General features: G+C 36.3%; 1 protein-coding gene across 6 annotated transcripts; it reads right to left on the bottom strand.

Moving 5' to 3' along the window:
- Positions 1-960: 960 nt before the first annotated feature.
- On the bottom strand, positions 961-19967 carry LOC124642420 (trichohyalin-like). Of its 6 annotated transcripts, none has more exons than XM_047180828.1 (10): positions 19632-19967; positions 18108-18293; positions 6078-6251; positions 5289-5467; positions 4327-4426; positions 3745-3874; positions 3212-3336; positions 2835-2929; positions 2363-2465; positions 961-1979 (listed from the first exon to the last, which is right to left on the bottom strand). In XM_047180828.1, the coding sequence occupies exons 1-10, from the start codon at positions 19731-19733 to the stop codon at positions 1248-1250; spliced, it is 1926 nt and encodes a 641-aa protein (XP_047036784.1). In that variant the 5' UTR covers positions 19734-19967; the 3' UTR covers positions 961-1247. The 6 variants fall into 6 exon arrangements, with proteins under 6 accessions (XP_047036784.1, XP_047036786.1, XP_047036788.1 ...); XM_047180830.1 differs by having other exon boundaries at positions 4327-4411; XM_047180832.1 differs by lacking the exon at positions 19632-19967 and adding an exon at positions 19340-19573.
- Between the last annotated feature and the right edge of the window lie 176 nt (positions 19968-20143).

Here is a 20143-nt window from a genome sequence, read left to right as displayed (position 1 = left end):
ATATTAAAAAAAAGGAAAGATATAAAATGAAATTCAGATACGAGCAATGTAGATTATCTATAGAAAAAAAACTAAATAAAAAGACATAGGAAGCAAAAAGTATATACGTAGATATAAAGAAAAAATAAAGTTAGAGAGAAATAAAAAGTGAAAAAAGTTACCGAAAATTAAAATTAATAAAATAGAAATAAAAAATAGTAGGTATTCGCAGAAATGCTCATTTTGCCTCAAATTGAAACTGTTAAGTTTTCTAATGAATAAATACGTATACAGTATTTGTGCAGCTACGGCAGTCTAAAAATAATTAAATGATATATATATTTTCTATGATTGGATCTACTGTATAATAATTTCAGTTCATATGTGTGGGATAACTATCAGAACGTTCCTACTGTTTTTATTGAATATGGTTTAAAACTTGACAAATGTTATACTGATATAATAGTTTCGCCTATTACTTATAAATTGCATTAGAAGCCAAGCTTGGAACGATTATTTGGTATAATTTATATTACAATGTACTTTCCAAAGAATCTGCTTGACTTATGTAGTAAAATAAAATATTGTGCTAGTACATACACATATAACTGTTGTCAACATATTTAAACAAACATGTAATTTTATTGTTGACTAGCTTCTGCCAGCGGTTTCACCCGCATCCCGTGGGAACCTCTGCACGAACCCGGATCAAAAGATTTTTCAAATTTAGATGCAAAAAAATAACCATCATGCTGAGTTGTATTTAGAGTGGAAGATAACTCGTGGCTAAGATAGTATTATTAAGATGCTCGACGCTTTATTAATTGTGGCTGACTTAGTAATTTGGAAGGCAACGTACATTTTTGGGGGCGAATAATGATATTAAAAAGAAGCCTGTTTAATTAGCACCCGACAAAAAGTAAAAAGTAGCCTATAGTCTTCCTCGATAAATGGGCTATCTAACACCGAAAGAATTGTTCAAATCGGACCAGTAGTTCCTGAGATTAGCGCGTTCAAACAAACAAACAAACTCTTCAGCTTTATAATATTAGTATAGATTTTGCTTTTTTTTTTTGAAAAAAGCACTATTACATATTTATACAAATAATTGGATAAGAAGTCTGTTATAATTTATCCGTACCTGCTGTAGAATCCATTACCAACTTTATCATCAACTCAAAATTAAAAATATGTTTTTTTTAAACACAGTACCAGTGCCTTAATTTTCCTACATAATTCAAGCAATTCCTAGCTTATAAGCTAAACCCTCATACATCATCTTTATTAACCATTTTATCCAACCTCAACTGTTCAAGTTGCAACTGCCGTCTTATAGATCCGAGTTGAGTCAATATATTCATACTTTTCCCTTCCTCATTTGGCAAAGCTTTCAGTATATTCTTCTGAACTGCAGGCACTTTCCACTTATCATCTACTTTTTTCATTGCTTCACTCATTTTAGAACTATCTTCCGAACTACCTTGCGTTTTAGGCGAGTGTCTCAACACAGGAATAGGTAGTGTGTCGACATTTTCAATGGTTTTCTTATAGGACGGTTCTTTTTCAATGGGACGGTCGAACCTATCTTCAGTATTATGAACTAAGGCCTTTTCAACAATTGTTTTAGGTGCATGCAAAGTAACGATGCTATCATCATCTTTTTCATACGTTTTAGGTTTTTCTTTATCTTTGTTGAAGTTTAGATTTCTTCGTAAATAACTATCTACGTCGTAGTTAGCTGAGAATATAGAGTTGTCCGGTATGTTCATTGAGTAGGGTTTTTTATCTGTGATTTCGTTATTTCTTTCTTGTAACGAGGGGTAGAAGAAGGGTAGTTTCGAAGGGTTGGTATCGCTCCGTGAAGTATTAGTGTTCCGTTGTAGTTGTCTCTGGTTGGGCTTGTGTGGGAGTGAGGCGGCGCGGAGGTTGCGTTGTTCGGCTTCTATTTCTCTTTGTAACTCTGTACGTTTGGAGTGGTAGTCTGTGGAGCTTTCTTTAATCTGAAATGGAGAGTTTTTTAGTGTTATTATTTTAGCGAAGTAAAGAAGTAATATTATATGTATATAGAAATTAATTGCCGTTCGTTAGTCTGACTAAAACTCGAGAATGGCTGGACCGATTTGGCTTTTTTGGTTGTAAAATGTGTGTACAGGTCCAGGGAAGGTTTAAATGATACGAAGTTCGCGGGATCAGCTTATTATTTAGGACTTTTTGCATAAAGACGGTAGGGTAATTAACAATGAATAAGGTGAGCCGCAATAAGCGTCACTGAATTTTATAGTAAATCTAAAAAAAAATCAGCTGAGCATTCACAATGAAACGTTTTGTAAAAGATACTAAACGCATTTTTTAAATTAATAAATGAATAAGTAATAATACTCACGGAGGCAGTAATATCTTTCTGTTTCCCGATCTCCCTGTCCTGCGCGACACGTAACATGCGCAGTTGTTCCTCTAGGCGACGCATCTCTGCTTGCTCCAACATTCTACAAAACAATAATGTGTTTTAAAATAAATAGGCGTTTTAACTATGTTGGGGTCGGCTTCCAGTCTAACCGGATGCAGCTGAGTACCAGTGTCTTACTACAACTGCCTTAGTTACCCGGGCAACCCCTTGGTAAGACTAGTTATCAGACTTTATAACTTCTGACTATCCACAACGACTGCCAAAGGTGTTCAATTAACAGCTCGGACCTCCAAATTGTAGTGCTTTCCGAAACACGGAAGAACTCGTCACTCATCCACGGACCTACCGTAACCCTTGCTAACTTTATGATCAATGTATCCGCGCAAGTTTAACTTACTACTTAAATTCATAATATAGTAACCCAAAAAACTATAGGTAAAATACTGACTTCTCTCTAGTCTTCCTTTCTTCTCTAATTCTCTGTTGTTCTAGTATTTGGTTCTTTAGCTCCTGTTGGTAGAACTGACGACGTTCCGCCGCCTCCTGAAAACATCCACGAATGATTTATTTTACACAAATTTAATAATGTTTATACATAGGATATTGAAGATCTAGAGATTTTGTTCTAAAATTAGCTGTTTTACCACGGTTCCACCCGCGTCCGGGTTTACGTTCGGCATAAATAGTGCAGCTTCCTAACCTAAGTTTGTTCATTTCTAAGTTTCAGAACTTTTACAAACAAAAACAGGTTTCGCCTTAGTTATAATAGTAAAGAATTACTTTATTAGTATAGAAAATTATGTAGTACTTATTTGGTATACATACTTTCTCGGCCTGTAAGTTCCGTAGCTGTATGGCATCTGCATCGAATATAGAAGGCATGTACTGGTGACGTAGATCTGATGTTAGCTTATCTCGGTTTGATTTCTTTACTAAGGTTGATGTGCGCTCTGGAAGCAGAATAAAGGAAAATCAAATCAATTTTGTGTAAGAATTATTTTGCTGCTATACAGTCAACTTTGAATCATATTGGTTGAAGTCAAGCTAAATTACATGGGTATGTTTTCCAGTGTAGTTAATATTACGGTTGGTATTTAATCAAATATTTAATTGGCCTGTGAGTTACACTTTATAATTTGTGTAATTAACGCTCAATCCTTCTCTGTGTGCGAGGAGGCGTGTGCCCAGCAGTGGGAAAACCAAACTCATTTTTTTAAGCTAGTTGCAACCAAGGAATGGTTCTCATGGAGAAGAACCGGCCAACTCCATAGACACTCTTTTCAAAAACGGCTTATAAAATTTTTCTTACAGTACAATGTATTCCTGAGAAAGTTATAAACAGACTGATAATGAATTACCATCAAAATCTCCATAGCTGCGTCTCCTAGCGCAGTGCGAGTCCTGCCACTGCGAGTGTCCCACCGCGCCGCGCGGCGACAGCTCCCGCTCCGCCGGCGTCAGCTCGAGCGACGCCCGCCCACCCGCCAGCTGCAATATGGGGTAGAAGAATTAGATGTTATTTAACCTAGGATAAACTTAGTACTACTTGTGAGTGAAAATCGCCGCTACAAACTTAGAGAAAACATGATTTGACGAGAATGTCCCTTTTTTCATTACTACCGGATAAAAAATAGTCTTATAGCCTTCCTCGTTACAGACTATCTCGGGCAGAAATAATTTTTAAGATTAAAACTCTTCATCTTTACAGTATTTAATGTACTTTACTGACCTAGAGTTTAGTATAGACTTCACAGACAGAGTTCATGTTTTAAATTCTACTGTGTGGAAAATTATCAAATGACCTTCTGCATTAAGTTATCTGAGACTCTGAATCTCTGACTAAAACCCATCCATGATCTATTTCTTTTTCAGAAATCTTCTGAATAATATTGATAGAATAGAGAATACATACTTATAAGTAAAATTATTCTAAACCTTACCCGGAACATATCGCTGTCATCAGTTTGCACGGCGACGGAGAGCGGACAGGAGAACCCGTCCACTTGGATTCCCGTGTCCACCTTACTGAAACAATGTTTACTACATTATATTAGTACACAAATCTATAGGAGTATGACATTAATATTATAAAGACGAAAGTTTTTGAGAGTGTATGTTTGTTACTTCTTCACGCATAAACCTAAAAAGACTGAAAACGGAATTAAACTAGGCTGAAAATCAGCAATTTTTTTACAGAGATTTTGATGAAACTGAGATTTTGATTTATACATAAGAATACCATATATGTACTTTCCGTTTATCCGTGTGTGGGATGTAATTAACTCAGGAAGTGGGTAAATTATAGTGTATTATGTAGTACTAGTGTACCTACGTAAAATGTTGTATATCTTACAAAAGATGTTACAGAATTTTTTGACCAGCTAGTTTGTAATAAATGCAACAGTTAGAAAATGCAATAAAACACTGAAGATGCTGTATTGTTTGAATCATTTTAATTGAAATATACAAAATTAATCCTATATGAAAGGAATAAAATCCAATTTTGCGTAACAATCTACCAATATTGTATCAAAGAGAGTCATTATTTGGGCCATATTTTACATAGACACTGGCATTTATTGTTCGTCAGCATAGAAAGAGAATGTATAGATACGATACGATGGTTATCAACTTGTAACTTTGTACCAAAATATAAACTGGTTGGAAATATGAGCTACATGTACATTTTATTTTGTAATTTTTTTTTTCATAATGTGTCATATGCCTACATATTAAACTGTAATTCAAATTTTGAAAAGAGTAACCATGAAGTTTCTTGCCCATTGTTCTCCATAGGAAGCTACTTTTGAAATGGGCAACTAGAATCAACCTTTTTTATATTTTTGATATTCATAAGTGCTCATAAAAGCCTAAATGAAATACTTTGACTTTGATGGCCTACTTGGTAGAATAGCTGGTTGTCTCTGGCACATATTGGATGCTGCGCCGTCGCTCTGCGCTATATCTCTCTCGTTCTTGCAGTATCTCTCTCTCCCTCTCTTCTCGCTCTCTTTCCTTCTGCTCCCGCTCACGACGCTCTCTTTCCGCTTGTTCTTTGGCTTCTTGTTTCTTTTTGGCTTGCTGGAATAGATTTTCACAGTATTTACATAAAATATAAGAAATACACAAACCATATTTTTATAAACCTTGTATGTACAAATGTAGAAAAGCATGTAAATAAAAAAGTCTTAAACAGAGAAATAAATAATTTTGGAGAATAAAAATAGATCTGCCAAAGTTCTCACTCTCACCAAACAAATAATTGGCATTCAACGGCTACGGTATGCAAATAACATAGCAGATAAATACTGTTTTTACGATTGCAAATGTGTTGTTCCTAGAGCTCCCAGGCACTCCAGGGTGAAACTTTCTAAATCCCACAAAGCTATTTCGGACCCGCGACTTCTGTGCACTTCCGACTACTGCGATCAACGGGGCAGTTAATATTTAGGTGGGTAGTACTATCAAATTGATTGTACCAATGGGCAGCATTTTTATGATTTGGTTATCGTAATAGATAAATTGTGCAACCCACTCTATAGAGTCACTTTTGGTACTTTTGCTGGTTTTCTGTCATCGTAACGCCCCGTACTGTTACTGGTTTGCTGTCACCGAGGAACGCCCCGTCCCCTCATACCAGCGGGTTTTTGGGAGAATGCTTAACACTCAGCTAGCTGATGCAAAGAGCTACCTGATCCAAGTACTCCCGGTACTGCTGCTGGCGTATCTTGCGCAGCGTGTTGCGACGTCGCTCGTACTCGCCGAGCCCGAGTAGAGCGTCGCCCGGCGCCCGTTCCGCTCGCACCAGCGGGTTGTTGGGAGAATACTCGCCGGCCTTCAACATCACGGGCAAGCCTACGTAGCGCTGTGGAGACATTGAGAAATTAAGGCCACCTAAAAATTGAAAAATCTTAGCTAATATTATGAAGAGAAAAAAATGTGAAGGCCTTCACTGTTGGGGTTCTATCCCCGGTGACATGACAATATTTTATCCGGGTAGAGGAATACAGGTTCTCCTGGGACGTGGGTGGTTTCGCGAGAAACAGTTCAATGAAACAGGTAGCGAAACAGCCCTTTTTGATTGTCAAAAATTATACTGACTAAAATTTAACCATATACTCCCCAAGCAATAAGTTTAAGGAACAGTCCACTAGACCTGGCTCCGTTGTCATAGCAAGTTTAAAACTGGAAGAATGCTATTTCCTATTACATAAAGTAATTAATACATATGGATATAAGACCTCTATATCATAACTAGCTAACAAAATATCTCTTAAAAACAATGACATACAAATAATATAAAGCAGACCACAAGCTTACATAGATAGATGCGTGACTTATAACCATATCCCATTGTTCCCGCCTACCATCCGTGCAAACCAGTCACAAATCGTTGGAAACTAAAACATGTCTAGCGAACTTCACAAGTTATTTTTGCACAATACTTTCAGACAGGTCATTGACCCATACAATAAAGATGAAGGGATGGGAAGGGTGTAGATATTCAGCAGAAAGGCACCTTTTGACTTTTGTTATCGATATATATATTTTTTGGCAACCAAGGAATCGTTGGAAATGAATACTTGCATAATGGATAGCTTCCTCGCGAACTGGCCACAAACAGCTAATAAAACAGCTAGGAGGCTATGGGGAGGTGATTGTCCAGCTGTGGGAGGGTATAGGTTGAATAAAATAAAAAACGGAACGATTCAGCCCATTTACTGTCAATTGCTTAGTGTACGAATCCAAAATACGAAAGAGGTTTCGGTATAGCATAAAATAAACTCGACGGAGAAACACAGGCAAACCTTGATACATCAACCCCTATTTCTTACTTTCATCAATTAATTTACTTATATTACGTAAAATATTGCTGTTCGGTAGACAGGCTTTTCACACCTTTTAAATATATCTAAAAGCCTGTCTGTAAGAGATCACCTTGTGCGATAAGACCGCCCACTGTGCCCTCTTTAATGTAATGTATTAGATAAGTATAATAAAGTGAAAAATATAAATTTATTTTTCGATGTTTGCACAGTTATACTTACTAAAAGTTAATAGAAATACACTATGTACTAAAAAGATAGTAAGCGACTTGAAGTTTAAGTAGTAATAATGTATGTTTGACATTAAGCTTGGGTTGATCCGGTCCACTAATGTACGGCAAACGATATTCAGAAACTTTTAGAGCAAAGTGAATTGTGTCAGCCATTAAGGGTAAGGAAAGGTAGAGAAAAGGAAGCAATAAAAAGGTGCAATTAGTGAACAAAATTCAGTCTGCAGAACCTAACAAAACTCCGCACAAAAACAAACGACATACTGAAATGAAATGCAAACCAATTTGTAAGCAATCACGTAAAACAAAACGGGCGACAATATCGAAACTTAAATGTCAACAGCATGTAAATACCAGCTGTAAAATCCTTCGTAATTGAGTCGTGAGCATCGGCCATTAATTAGTGCTGGCGAGACTAACTGCTCAATTAATTGACGAACACATTATGTGCAATATACATATGCATTGTATGCATGCTGAACAATAAGCACGCGACATTGGTAGAGTTTTGCAGCTGTTGAAAGGTTTTTCTTGAAGAATTATGCTGTTTTGTGTTTTTGATTTATTATGTTGCTAATGGTTTTGTTGATATGAAAAATGTTGCACCCTTCATGGGTCGGTGCTTTTTTTAAGTGGTCGGATTTTGTGGTTAGGTATTTATTTTTTGCAGGGGACTGGTTCTTTAGGTACTTCTTCTGAATACATTTTAGCAAATGTGACGTCTTTGATTGGTCTTCAGAGTCCTAAAGTTTAAGTGAGTCTTAGTAAATGTCTTTGCGTAATTTTTCTTGATTATGTACGCATAATGGCACATTCTATTACAGTAGTTCATATGAGATTCTTAGAAGAAGATGAACATGACAGATATATTTCGAGGATTCCTGTAAAATGTTCGTGTTCGCTCATTTTGTACGGAAAAGGAAACTACTAGAAGGATGACAATAACTTTGATTAGTAAAGTGGTAAGGTAACAAATACAGTAAGGTGAAAGTTAAGCCATATTACAGAGGGATTATTTCAAACGCATACAATTTGAATAACAGGCATGAAGTAACCGCTAGCCTCGGTGATTGATAACATTATGTTATCGTATGCAACACGTCTATGACGTAGAAAGTTAACTGTTACGAATTACTATGTACTAGTATGTGGCATAGAAAATATATAAAGCGTGAAAAAATGTACAGTGGTAGATTTATTTTTATGATTTAGAATGTGGATTCAATCAAGAAAAGACACTAAAAGTCATGCTTTGTGTTTTTTCTTGGTTCGATTTTTTATCCTTCGATTTCGATCGTTCTATTAAACATTTTTATTTTATTCACTCCATATAGTAAGGATGAAATTCAAAAGTTTACTATATCGAACTTACCCACAGTTTCAAGCAATCCCGGGCTTAAAAGCCCAAACACACTTCCAAATCCCAAAAAATCACATAAACCGAACAATTTAGTCCAAAATTCTCAACACAGTAAAAGTTCACGGAATTTTCAGAAAATGCCTTGAAACCGTCCTTGGGTTACGAGGCCTTTCAGAACAGTTGGAACCGAACTTACTCCATCGAAGTGTTTCGCGAAACTGAAACTAAAACCGCCGGGACACGCGAGGCGGGCGACCCATTTTCATAGTAGACTGAGGGCTTGTAACTTCATCGTTTTAAATAGGAATGCAAAAACTTTATTATTTTATAGCTCGATAAAAATCTTGGATATTTGAGGTAATTTGATTAAATAATTAGAACCTAGACAGTATATATCCAATCTCCCTTTGGGAAAAATGGTATATTGGCCAGTCTTGGGCTGTTACATGCGATCAACTTGCTGACTGACAATTTCTTTGAAGAAATAAAATGAGGTGTCTTGTCTAAATGTGTATTGTGTCTGTGGTTTTATACACGGAAGTGAAAGAAAAGTTGAACATTGTGGTTTCTGTTTCATGGTAGGAAAACAATATTGGAAATGGCGTGAAAATTCATATTCTAGCATAGACTGCTACGGATGTCAGCATTGCTCTGATTTTTATGACCATGATCCAGTCTGAAATTAATTCGTCCCTCAACTGAACGCAGTGACACCCAACTCCAAAATTCTTGGCCCAAAGATGTACAACTTGTACTGTCATTATTATATTGCTTTTTGTCGCCATTATCTAGCGCTCACTACGCAGTACAAACGTCGTTAGTTTAGCAGTGCATGCTATGAGAGAGCATGTAAAAGCAAAGTTAGGAAAGCCCTATGAGCTTCACAAAAACGAATTAACTACCGACGCTGTAAGGAAACCAGCGTATGCAGTATAGAAATAACTACCTATACTTACAATAAATTATAACACAGACCCTAGATTGCATCTAGCAGCAAGAGTGAGTAATGCATTATCGACCAGCACTATAAATACAGAAACAAATGACTCTCTGTATTGAAACCTGTCTTCTGTGGCAGTTATCGACTAAACGCCGGTCCCAATATGCTACCTATCTTTTGTTTTGGTAACTAGAGATAAGAATACGTATGACGTTACTTCTAGAAAGCTAATGTCAATTTCCTATCTTTAGTAAGCAAATCAATAGATAGATAAAATATTGGGATCCGTTAACGCAAAGGGTTAAGTGATTAAGCTCTGCCTTGCATGTTTACGAAGACATTCAAAGCAATTTAGCTGTCATCTTTTTACTTTGTTGTAACAAATGTGAGTTTCTCACAAGTTTTTTGTTTACTCGTGTGCCTCAATTTGTCAGTCTTGTAATGCCGTCTCGAGGTCGTGTTGTGATGAGTTTGACTTTGTTGTGCGAGTATTAATGGGCGTATTAAATCGGACGGATTATGGGACTTACATCTTGACAGGTGAAGCCACACACAGACACTCACTATAATGTGACACATTATCAAGTCTTTTAGGTAAAAATACCGATACTTTAAATATTGTTCAGGTAACATAATAATAGTATTTTTCTCCCTACTGTTTCCCCTCGCGTCAAATGACCCAGAGGGGCTAGTCCCCTCATAGTTTGTAACTATCAACGCAGTGAACTAATTAGTGGAAATAGTAGAAACAGAAATTCATTACCAGGATGTTTGCAACGGTTCCGATTTCATTATAAAAGCTTCAATTACGTTTTTACAACCACAATTTTTTGTTATTTTGGTCCTTGAATACGGAAAGCGTTCAAGCTATCGGGAAAGTGTGATTGTGTTTTTATTACCGGAATTGGAAGTGTGCCCAACAATATGGCGATAGGCGTGCCCTTGGGACCTATGCCGTCATCAGTCACTCCCCTACAACCCGTTTAGAACCAGTGGCGTGTCGGGTACATTGTGTAATAAACTTGACACCGTAGATAAGTTACTTTGTACAAGTGTGTACAAGTATTTCAAAGGACGTAATTACAGCAAAACAATTTGCAGATGATGATGACACAGGAGATAAAACACAAAAGCTTAAAGATATAAGTCTTAGAACTAGCGAGGATAAGGTAACACTTGATGAAGATTTCAACCTCGTTGATAATATCACATAGGAAGGTTATGTAGCTTGTAAAGAAACTACGAAGGGGTTATAGCAGGAAATTGAACATATTCAAGTAAACGAGCGCGAACATTTCAGAAAGTTTTTGTCACATGCATATGTAACTAGTTGACCAGCCGTTAAAGTTAGGCATCGTTCACACCAAACGTATTGTCCGCCGCTGACTGTGAGCGCGCGTTACGCAGTTTATTGCTTTTCCATATATATTGAAATTGTCGTTCACACCGAACCGACTATACGCTGTTACGTCGTCTGTTGTAGCTGACTCTCAGTAGCCGATTATTTTACTACGCGACTATGCACGGCGGACGCGGATTGGCTACGCGGACGCAGTTGCCGAATAGCGCCGCTCCGCCGCGTACGCACCGCCGCTCCGCCGCGTCCGCACCGCCGCGCAGTGATGCCAGATTGGGGGGATTCCCCACAAATTTGGGGGTATTTTCTGCCCACGGGGGATTTTTTGGGGGGAACAATCCTTTGGGGGGATCAGCGGGGGGATTAAAAATTGGCTTGGAGGGAGTTGGAGGATTTTTCGGAAAAGTTTTATGACTGAACGCGACCAAATTACTTACTACTTCATTTGATTCCACCATAGAACCACACACAAAAATGCAGTTGGTGATAAAACTTACGGACATATAAGCAAATTGACATTAGGAATTTTGTCGTTGCCTTTTTCTAACGCTGTTGTGGAAAGAACTTTCTCGCAAGTTGCGATTGATTGAGGATGTGTTAATTTTAAAGTAACTTCAAAGATGCTCAAGAGATTTAACTCGCAGAAAATGTATGGAACTGCAGCCGACGACGCAAGTGAGGATGCTGATCTAGTAATGGAAGCGATTGCAAAATTATTATAAATTATTGTATTTAAATAAATATTTTTCTATTTATATTTTATTTTATTTTATATTTTTTTAAAAAATACACTAGTTTTATCGTATGGGAACCACGAGTGATCTCAGAGATCGTTTATAAAATACTACGAGCAACTTCAAATACTGAGCTCTTTTATGTGTAGAATAGTCGGCCGCTCAGCGTACGCATCTAGTGTGAACCTACACGAGCGTATTCTTTTGTTCACACATGTAGCGCATCGTACGCTATAGCCTATTGTCGGCTTGGTGAGTACGCGTACTGCAGATTGAGTCGACGTTCACACTGAGGCCGACTGTGAGTATACTCACAGTCAGCGGCGGACAATACGTTTGGTGTGAACAATCCCTTACTCTTGCATAGATAAACGGTGTTACACACTTTCAACTCACTTCCCTTTCCTCATGACTTTTTATCACAATTGCTCGTGTAATTTGCATACATAACGATCTGACTCCTCACTTAGCCGTTTACGAGGTGGAAAAACTGTTATGGTGACTTCAAATCGCTGGCAATTAGAAAACTTTTTCTGTCTGTTAGAGGTTGTTAGTCAAGCCCATGGGAAAATTTTAGTATGGTGTATTTTCACATAATTACCATCAATTATGCGGATGCAATTTATGTTCTGCCAATTTCTAGTAACATTGAGAAAATTGACGTTATTCTAGAAAGAATGGCTGTGTGTGATTAGTATATAATAACTAAAATATGGTTCGAAAACGGGGCCAAGCAAAATTGAACATAGTTTCCCAGAAAAATACAGGTTAACATAATATAAATTCTACATTACCGGTTACTATAAAAATAATAAGGTAAACCCGTAAACAGGGTGTTTTGGCCCATCGCTTGACAATACTAGGCGTGGTAAAACACGCAACGGGGCGCGTCCGAGGCGGGGCCGACATTAGCCAAAACATTAACTAAATTAGCTACGTTATTACTAAGCAATGAATTTTTTGCGACACGAATCTTCCTTCTATTTTATAATCGCCTGGTACCAGTGCTTGATCTGCTGTTTTCGTGATAGATCGCAGTATATCGAAAAGGCAATCTAAATAATTAGGTAAACGTACTTTCGCATATGCCTTTTATATTTAATCTTATGAAATATCTTCTGTTATTGTAGCTAAGGGAAAAAGATGATTAATTTACATGCCATTCAATTTACCAAGCTAAATAATAACATCGCATTTGGAAACTAAAATAAATTACTGCTAATTGAACAAATTCTTAGCTGTAACTTTGTCCAAACGATCAACGAAATGTTTTGGCGTTATTCTTAACTTAAAAATACCTAAAACTCCTGGCAGCATGAGCTCTAAATTCTACTTCAAGAAGTATGTAAGAAGGCCTTGACCAACATGAAACATTCCGGGTTTTGGGATGACAAGAAAAGTTCCAATTCCACGCCTGATTAAATAAGCTAGGCAACCGAGCAAGGTTAGGTTAGAAGCTGCATAAAATTCCATACCAATTTTATATTAAGTAGCTAAGGTATATGTGAACTTTTAAATCTATACTAATATTATAAAGCTGAAGAGTTTGTTTGTTTGTTTGAACGCGCTAATCTCAGGAACTACTGGTCCGATTTGAAAATTTCTTTCAGTGTTAGATAGCCCATTTATCGAGGAAGGCTATAGTGGGAAGTAGTTCCCACGGGATGCGGGTGAAACCGCTGGCAGAAGCTAGTTCCAGATAAATTGAATATCGGAGCATACTATGTGCTTGTAGATAAGATTAGAAATATTAATCCTTTATGAGAAAAACCAGTAAAGTATTCGTGGAAATTTTCAAATTATCACTAACGTCATTTAGGCTAAGCGATTCAGCTGTTAAAACTTTTCAATTTTCATTGGTTTTCCATCAAAAACTTGGCTTAGTCAATGAAGTGATAGAACAATTTGGAACTTCTATTATAAGAATAAGAATCTTCATTTGTATGAAACACGGGGTACCTACATAGATGTAACATTTTTTGTTATAAGTTCTGCATGTTTCGCCGTAGCATCGGCATACAAATATAAATAAAAAAGGTATTACAAAATTAAAAACAATTTTTTAACAGATAAGTGGATGTTAACCCGTAGGATGATCTGCATATCGTAACTATTGTATAAGAGTATATCGTGCAGTTAGTGACAATTGCATAATGGACGGAAGGGAAATGTAGATGGATCGCCGTTGGACAAATGCGTAGGCCAGTTGGGTGAATGGCACTAACATTATTCTGAAGGAAAAGCATGAAGATGTAGGTATGTTACAGAAACTATTGAGCCGTTGACAAACAAGGCTGGATTTTATTATGTACTAGCTTCCGCCAGCGGCTTCGCCCGCGTGGTGTGTTGATAAAAAGTAGCCTATGTGTTAATCCAGGGTATCACCTATCTACATACCAAATTTCAATCAAATCGGTCCAGCCGTTTTCGCGTGATTGAATAACAAACATACATCCATACATTCTCACAAACTTTCACATTTATAATATAAGTAGGAAGTAGGATTTGCTGTTTGATCGGCAGAGCAATAAATGAAGGAGTTTTCTATCAGTGATTGAAATCAGCAATAAATATCCGCTTTGGCATTACGTCCCTCGTAAATCACAGTGAATAGAGGACTATTTGGATTGATTATTTTTCTTTCTGAAGTCGTTTTTATTAGAAATCGAATTTGTTTTTTCGACAATCTAGAGTAGTCAATTTGTACTGTACCTAATTAACTAACGAATATCGACGGACAATCCTAAGAATCGATAGAAAAATTACTTAATCTAATCGCTAGGTAAACTTAATTAAATATAAGTAGAAAATTTTTCTCCGCATAAAAATACCAATGTAGAAAATCAATACAGTTACGTAGACAAGGGTAAAGCACTTACATATTTTGTATGTAAATAACTCACAATTTCACGATCACTGAAAAGATAGCAAACAAACGATCTGGCTTGACTTGGTGTTTATTTTCTAAATGTCGACCCTAAATAGTAGGGCAAGGTTAGTTAAATACAAAAATAGGACCTTCGAAAATTGTGGCACAAAATTAATAACAATGGACGCAAAAATATGCCAGTCAAGTTGAGTCATGCTGACGAGTGAAAATAAAATACTATTATGCGGATCAAAGCTTTCAGGAAATTACCGATATTACAGCACACACGGTCACTTACGCCAACAATAGCATCAAATAGCTACTATTAACACCTCTTTATGAAACCCTCCTTTATTTGCATGGAATGGAGCACTCAAAACATTGCATTGTTAACTTCGAACCAGAAAGTCACCGGACCAGTAAAGAATTCGAACCGAAATCGCAACAATACTTCATATGAAATTACGTACAAACTTACATCATGATTCATGTACACGGACTACAGGAAAATCAAACACATTGTAATAACAAGGGCATCATGATAGCCATGATGCGTGATGAGATGACGGACAGTGCGCGGGTTTCACAACAAAAACATGCTACTGTCGCGGAGTTTGTTCGAAATGTGTTCTTCGCTAAATTGTCCTGAACTCCTACGCTAGTCTGTGCGCCTGGTAGAATGGTTAGGAAAATTCATTGTTCTAGATTCGCGATAGTAGCAACCCTTTTACATGGTAATTTTGGACTAAATATAAAATCAGTCTAGACGTTAGAATGACGTGGCTTTTGCTTAGAATATCCTTTCAGTCGTTCTTAATTAACAAATTGTTGAAAGGTCTCACCTGTTCAGATATCCCCCGGTTTGATCATATTTTAAAGGACTGGAAGACCTATGAAGGTTTACGAGTCCTCATCTACCTTCAGAATAAGTTATTTAACAATAGAAGCGACTACTGCCTTCGTCCGTTCGTACAGTTAAATAGAAAAACTATTGATCATTATGTCTGAATAGCATTACTTATTCACTAATGCGGGTAATTTATTTAAGTGATGTGGTAATTTTGAATAGAATAGCTTACGTTACCTTAACTATAAATCAAGTAATTGTAGTCCACGAATGGTCTTTCTGTACTTAGGACTTGAGCAATTAAATAATTACGTTGCAAATGGAAAACGATTGAAGAAAGGGTTATTCCTTACTGAATAGTGCCTGATGGTAACTTCGTAATGAATATGTAGTAGGAAGCTTACGGTGACTTCGTGATATTCGAATTCGTAGAGCGCCAAAAATAGTATCTTAGTAAAGAGCGAAACCGTTAAGGTCTGCTGAAATTGGAAAAGTTTAATACAGTGAAACAAGAATGGTAGGACCAGGCACGGAATTAAATTTCTTTTGCAAAACATCTATTTGTAAAAAAATCGGCCTATCTTGATTTTCTGCTAAGGTCAAATTAATCGAAAGAACTACTGAAACGACGAAACCGATTTAAATCTTGTCATTTGCAGGATTGAATCCTTTTGAATTACATCGAATTTTAATGAAGTAATTTCCTCTAGAATGCAATTCTCAAATTAAAGTACATACTTTTAAGAATATTCCACCCGTGACCGTTATTTTCAAGTACAGTTGATTAAATCAGAGCAGTGTTTAGAGGCAATTCGTACCAATCAGGCGACGTAGGCGTTATATATCTATCTAGTTTATGGCTCCTTAGTTGAAATGGCATTGGCCTTGCCGCTGTCATTCATTTTAAACACTTGCATTTCAGTTAGATCATCGTCTACATTCATCTGTTGTTTATAGGATAGTCACGTTGGATCTGTTTACAGGAAGGAATCTAGCTTTATTGATATAAGGTCGATGTATTCTTTGATTAGATCCAGATTGTTTAGTTGCGTAGTTTATCTGGCAAAAAAGTACCCTGTAGCAGTCTTAACTTCAATTTTGCTCTCGACGTCAATAGAACACCCATTTGCCTAATTTCGCTGCTAGTTATCTATGTCATTATGATTATTGTCCAATTTGACATCAGAGATTCTGAAATCTAAGTCTATTTTCATACAAAATCTATTTTTAGAGTCTACGCAACAACTTACTGGAGCCAACATCAATTAAATTATAATGAAGTTAGTGAAACAATGGGCGATTAATATCTGTCTCATTAACTAGCTCGTGATTTTTCTAGATATATTTCTTTAACTATGAGAATCTGTCTTCATCACATTATTCGTCAACGACTTCGTAATTAATTTTGTTCTTAGAATGGGCATTAGCTGATACAAGTTTTTTTTTCGTAAATAATAAATGGGGACATGGTATATTTTTGTTTGGAAAATTATGATCGCTTAAATCAACCTTGCTTTTATTTCTTAGTCAGTCCATTTACTATTGAACAAAGGGGTAATTTAGAGAAGCTACGACTGCAAGCATTAGTCACCCGCGGCTTAAGGAGGTTTGCTACATTAGACTGCTACTGACATAGACTATTTGTCTGTTCTTTGAAACCGAATATACCTAAGTATACAAAGTAGCCAAGGTTCGACGTCATATACTTTTTGATAAGTACACCACTTAACGTACAGGCAAAGTGCCATTCTAGCTCTTAAAACTCATGTAAGCTAAATGTTTTTAATTAAAAAAACATAAAACGGCAGCTATTAGCTGAAACAAACTGCTTACAATCTATAAAGTCCGCGCCGTCATTATAAAATGCTAATGAGAATTTCTCATAATTACATATTGCGTATCTACCTCTACAAACTGTTATTTCATGCACGAAACCGTAATAGTAACAGAGGGCTTTAGTAATTCCGAATAAGTACGTTAATAACGATAAACGGAGTTAACGAACTTTTCCGACAGTTGTTCGCGTAGTTTTTGGAAATTGCGGAGTCAAAATGAGTTGTTCGTAGTTTGTCGACTTATGCAACCTCATTAAAATTTTGGTAAGCATGTCAAACTTCTATCCAGGAACACGAACTTGATTGCAGTGCCAATTTTCAGATTACAGGCTTCTTTTTAATAAAAAATATAGAATTCTAGGACTCATCCTATACTCATCATTGTCTGAAATGGCCAGGGGACCGAAAACACTTCCTTGTGGAACACCATGCGAAATCTCTTCCATTATGCATCAAAATATACTTATTTTTACTGTCTCTGTTCATTCGTCACCGAGAATATGAATATTTTCTCCTCTTTGGGATATAAAGACCATAAATAATTTTACCCCACCGTTTGTCGTGGTAGTTAGGTATGAAACGCATGCTACAAAGAGTGTTTCAAATATGAATCTGTGGAGTGGATGTTAGTACCACTGCTAACAGAAAAATGGAAGCGGAAAACATACCGTGCCGCCCCATATAATTTGGGAACAGGGCAAGAAGAAGAATAAATAAACTTACCCTAATATATCTCTCTAGATCTGGTGGTATGCTGTTATCAAGTTCCTGGGCTGTTGTGTCTGAGAGGTTCTTTTCTTTCTGGTGGTCTGTGGAGTCATTGTGATATGGATGATCTCCGATATCTGTGAAGCTCACTTGCTTTCTGACATCTGCTGCCTCTGTGTCTTGTCTGACATTTTGGTGGACCTGAAAACATATTGAGTTTGTAAACAGTGTAGTCGGTAGATTTTGGAAGGAAGGTAAAAGTTTCTGAGGTGGAAGTTTTATACAGGAACTAACTTCTGGCCGAGGATTCACCTGCCTCCCATGGGAACTGCTTTACCCTAATATTAATTTAATTAATCAAACAGATTCTTTTAATATTAGGATTATGTTTGAAGAACTTAGAATTGTTTAATAATAAAATTCTAAGTTATGAACAGTTAACTTAATAAGTATGTTGTATCTGATAGTAATATTTTATGCAAGAATTTTATTGGATAGTAAACTACTTTCAACCATTTCTTATGTAACCTCTTTAGATATTAATCAAAGAAACAGTAGGTAAGTAAGTATGCCAGTTGTAATTTGATGTTGGAGTGACCTCAATGAGTAATGTGCGATGTAGGCAAGACTATTGGTTCATGCCACCAGAGCATTGAACTGCTGATGTGTAATCAATACTCCTTGGCATTTACGGTGCAATGAAAAAAATATGATGTTGCTGGCTGCTCATAATTGATGCAGTTCCAATCAGTACCATTGGAATTTTTTAATTGTTTTTTCTTTTTTTAACAGCTTTTACATTGAAAGTCTTGAAAGTACAGCACATAGACCCTAGCTTGTTTGAAATACAGAGCATGTTTTATAGTATGATCGCATAAAAAGCACATGTAATCAATTATTATGTATTAATATTAAATTAATAAATATATCAAACCAGTGTGCAAGATCAGTACAGAAAATACTAGTCTAAACATAATTGATTTTTAAGTTTTATTGAATGAAATGAGAGCAAAATAAATATTTAAGATCCAGTAGAGATGGACAGAATATCATAACAAAGAATCATATTTCCATAAAATCACAATTTGGAAAAATAAATTATTATACTTAATCATAACTTCATCTAAAATAAATAAAGGATCTACTATTTCAGCAGCAAACAAAAATATAACAGAACCTTGTTATGAAAATTCTGCAAGTAAATAACAAAAGTTTTCAACTGAACAATAACTATAACAAACACAAACCTTTGTGCTCCTCAGTCGCTCGAATCGCCGTACTAACGCAATATTACACAAATTAATACAAATCTTCACATCAAATTGAAAAATTCACAGATTTATTACAGTGTTTAAATACAATATATGAAATTCTCTCACAGGACTGTCGGGCGTGCGGATGGTACGCAGAATCGATACAGTGTAACTTATCAACTGAGCTTAGCGTAGAAGAAAATCAATATCGTGATCGTGCGGTACCAGGGACTCAGCCACAGGTGGTGGTAGGTTTAACTATGTTAGTAAACAACTGCTAACTTACTTGTTCATTAACCGGCGGCGATAAACCCATCACTAATTTCTCCCTCTCAATCTCATGCCTTTTCTCTGCAATTAGCCTTTCTATATTAGATGAAGATAGCATTGTGCTATTGTGAACGTAATCGCAGCGAAAGTTTCACTTTCCGCGGGAAATCGGCGTGTACAATGACTGTATTGAACATAAACACTAGTGCTGCTGATGCAGTTGCAGTTTATCGGATATTTGGTACCATAAATAGCGTTTTCTATCAATAACTTGCAAAAAAACTTTAATTTCAAAATAAAATCGTTTTCGTTTTGTAATTTGAATTTGATTGACGCTTGATTTCACTGACATTATTGACAGTCAAGTTTGTCTGTCAGCCGATGATATGTCACGTATTTCTTTTTGCATTTTGTAACGAGCAGAAATTAGTTTCATTTCTCAAAATTATTTAAATAATAATTTTGATAATTCAAAGTCTGTCGTTAAATAATTGTGGGAATGGCCTATTTTTTAATATGAATGCAGAC

Source organism: Helicoverpa zea, chromosome 24 (assembly GCF_022581195.2).
Source record: "Helicoverpa zea isolate HzStark_Cry1AcR chromosome 24, ilHelZeax1.1, whole genome shotgun sequence".
In the NCBI taxonomy this organism is placed as follows: Eukaryota; Metazoa; Arthropoda; class Insecta; order Lepidoptera; family Noctuidae; genus Helicoverpa; species Helicoverpa zea.
The sequence above is the reverse complement of the archived record's forward strand: the minus strand, read 5'-3'. Positions and strand labels throughout refer to the sequence as shown.

Coding starts and splice junctions, on each gene's coding strand:
- LOC124642420 (XM_047180828.1), bottom strand. CDS start 19,733: ATGCTATCTTCATCTAATATAGAAAGGCTAATTGCAGAGAAAAGGCAT. Junction 18,294..19,631: donor CGCCGCCGGTTAATGAACAA/GTAAGTTAGCAG, acceptor ATATGTTTTCAG/GTCCACCAAAATGTCAGACA. Junction 3,875..4,326: donor ATGACAGCGATATGTTCCGG/GTAAGGTTTAGA, acceptor CCCATATTGCAG/CTGGCGGGTGGGCGGGCGTC.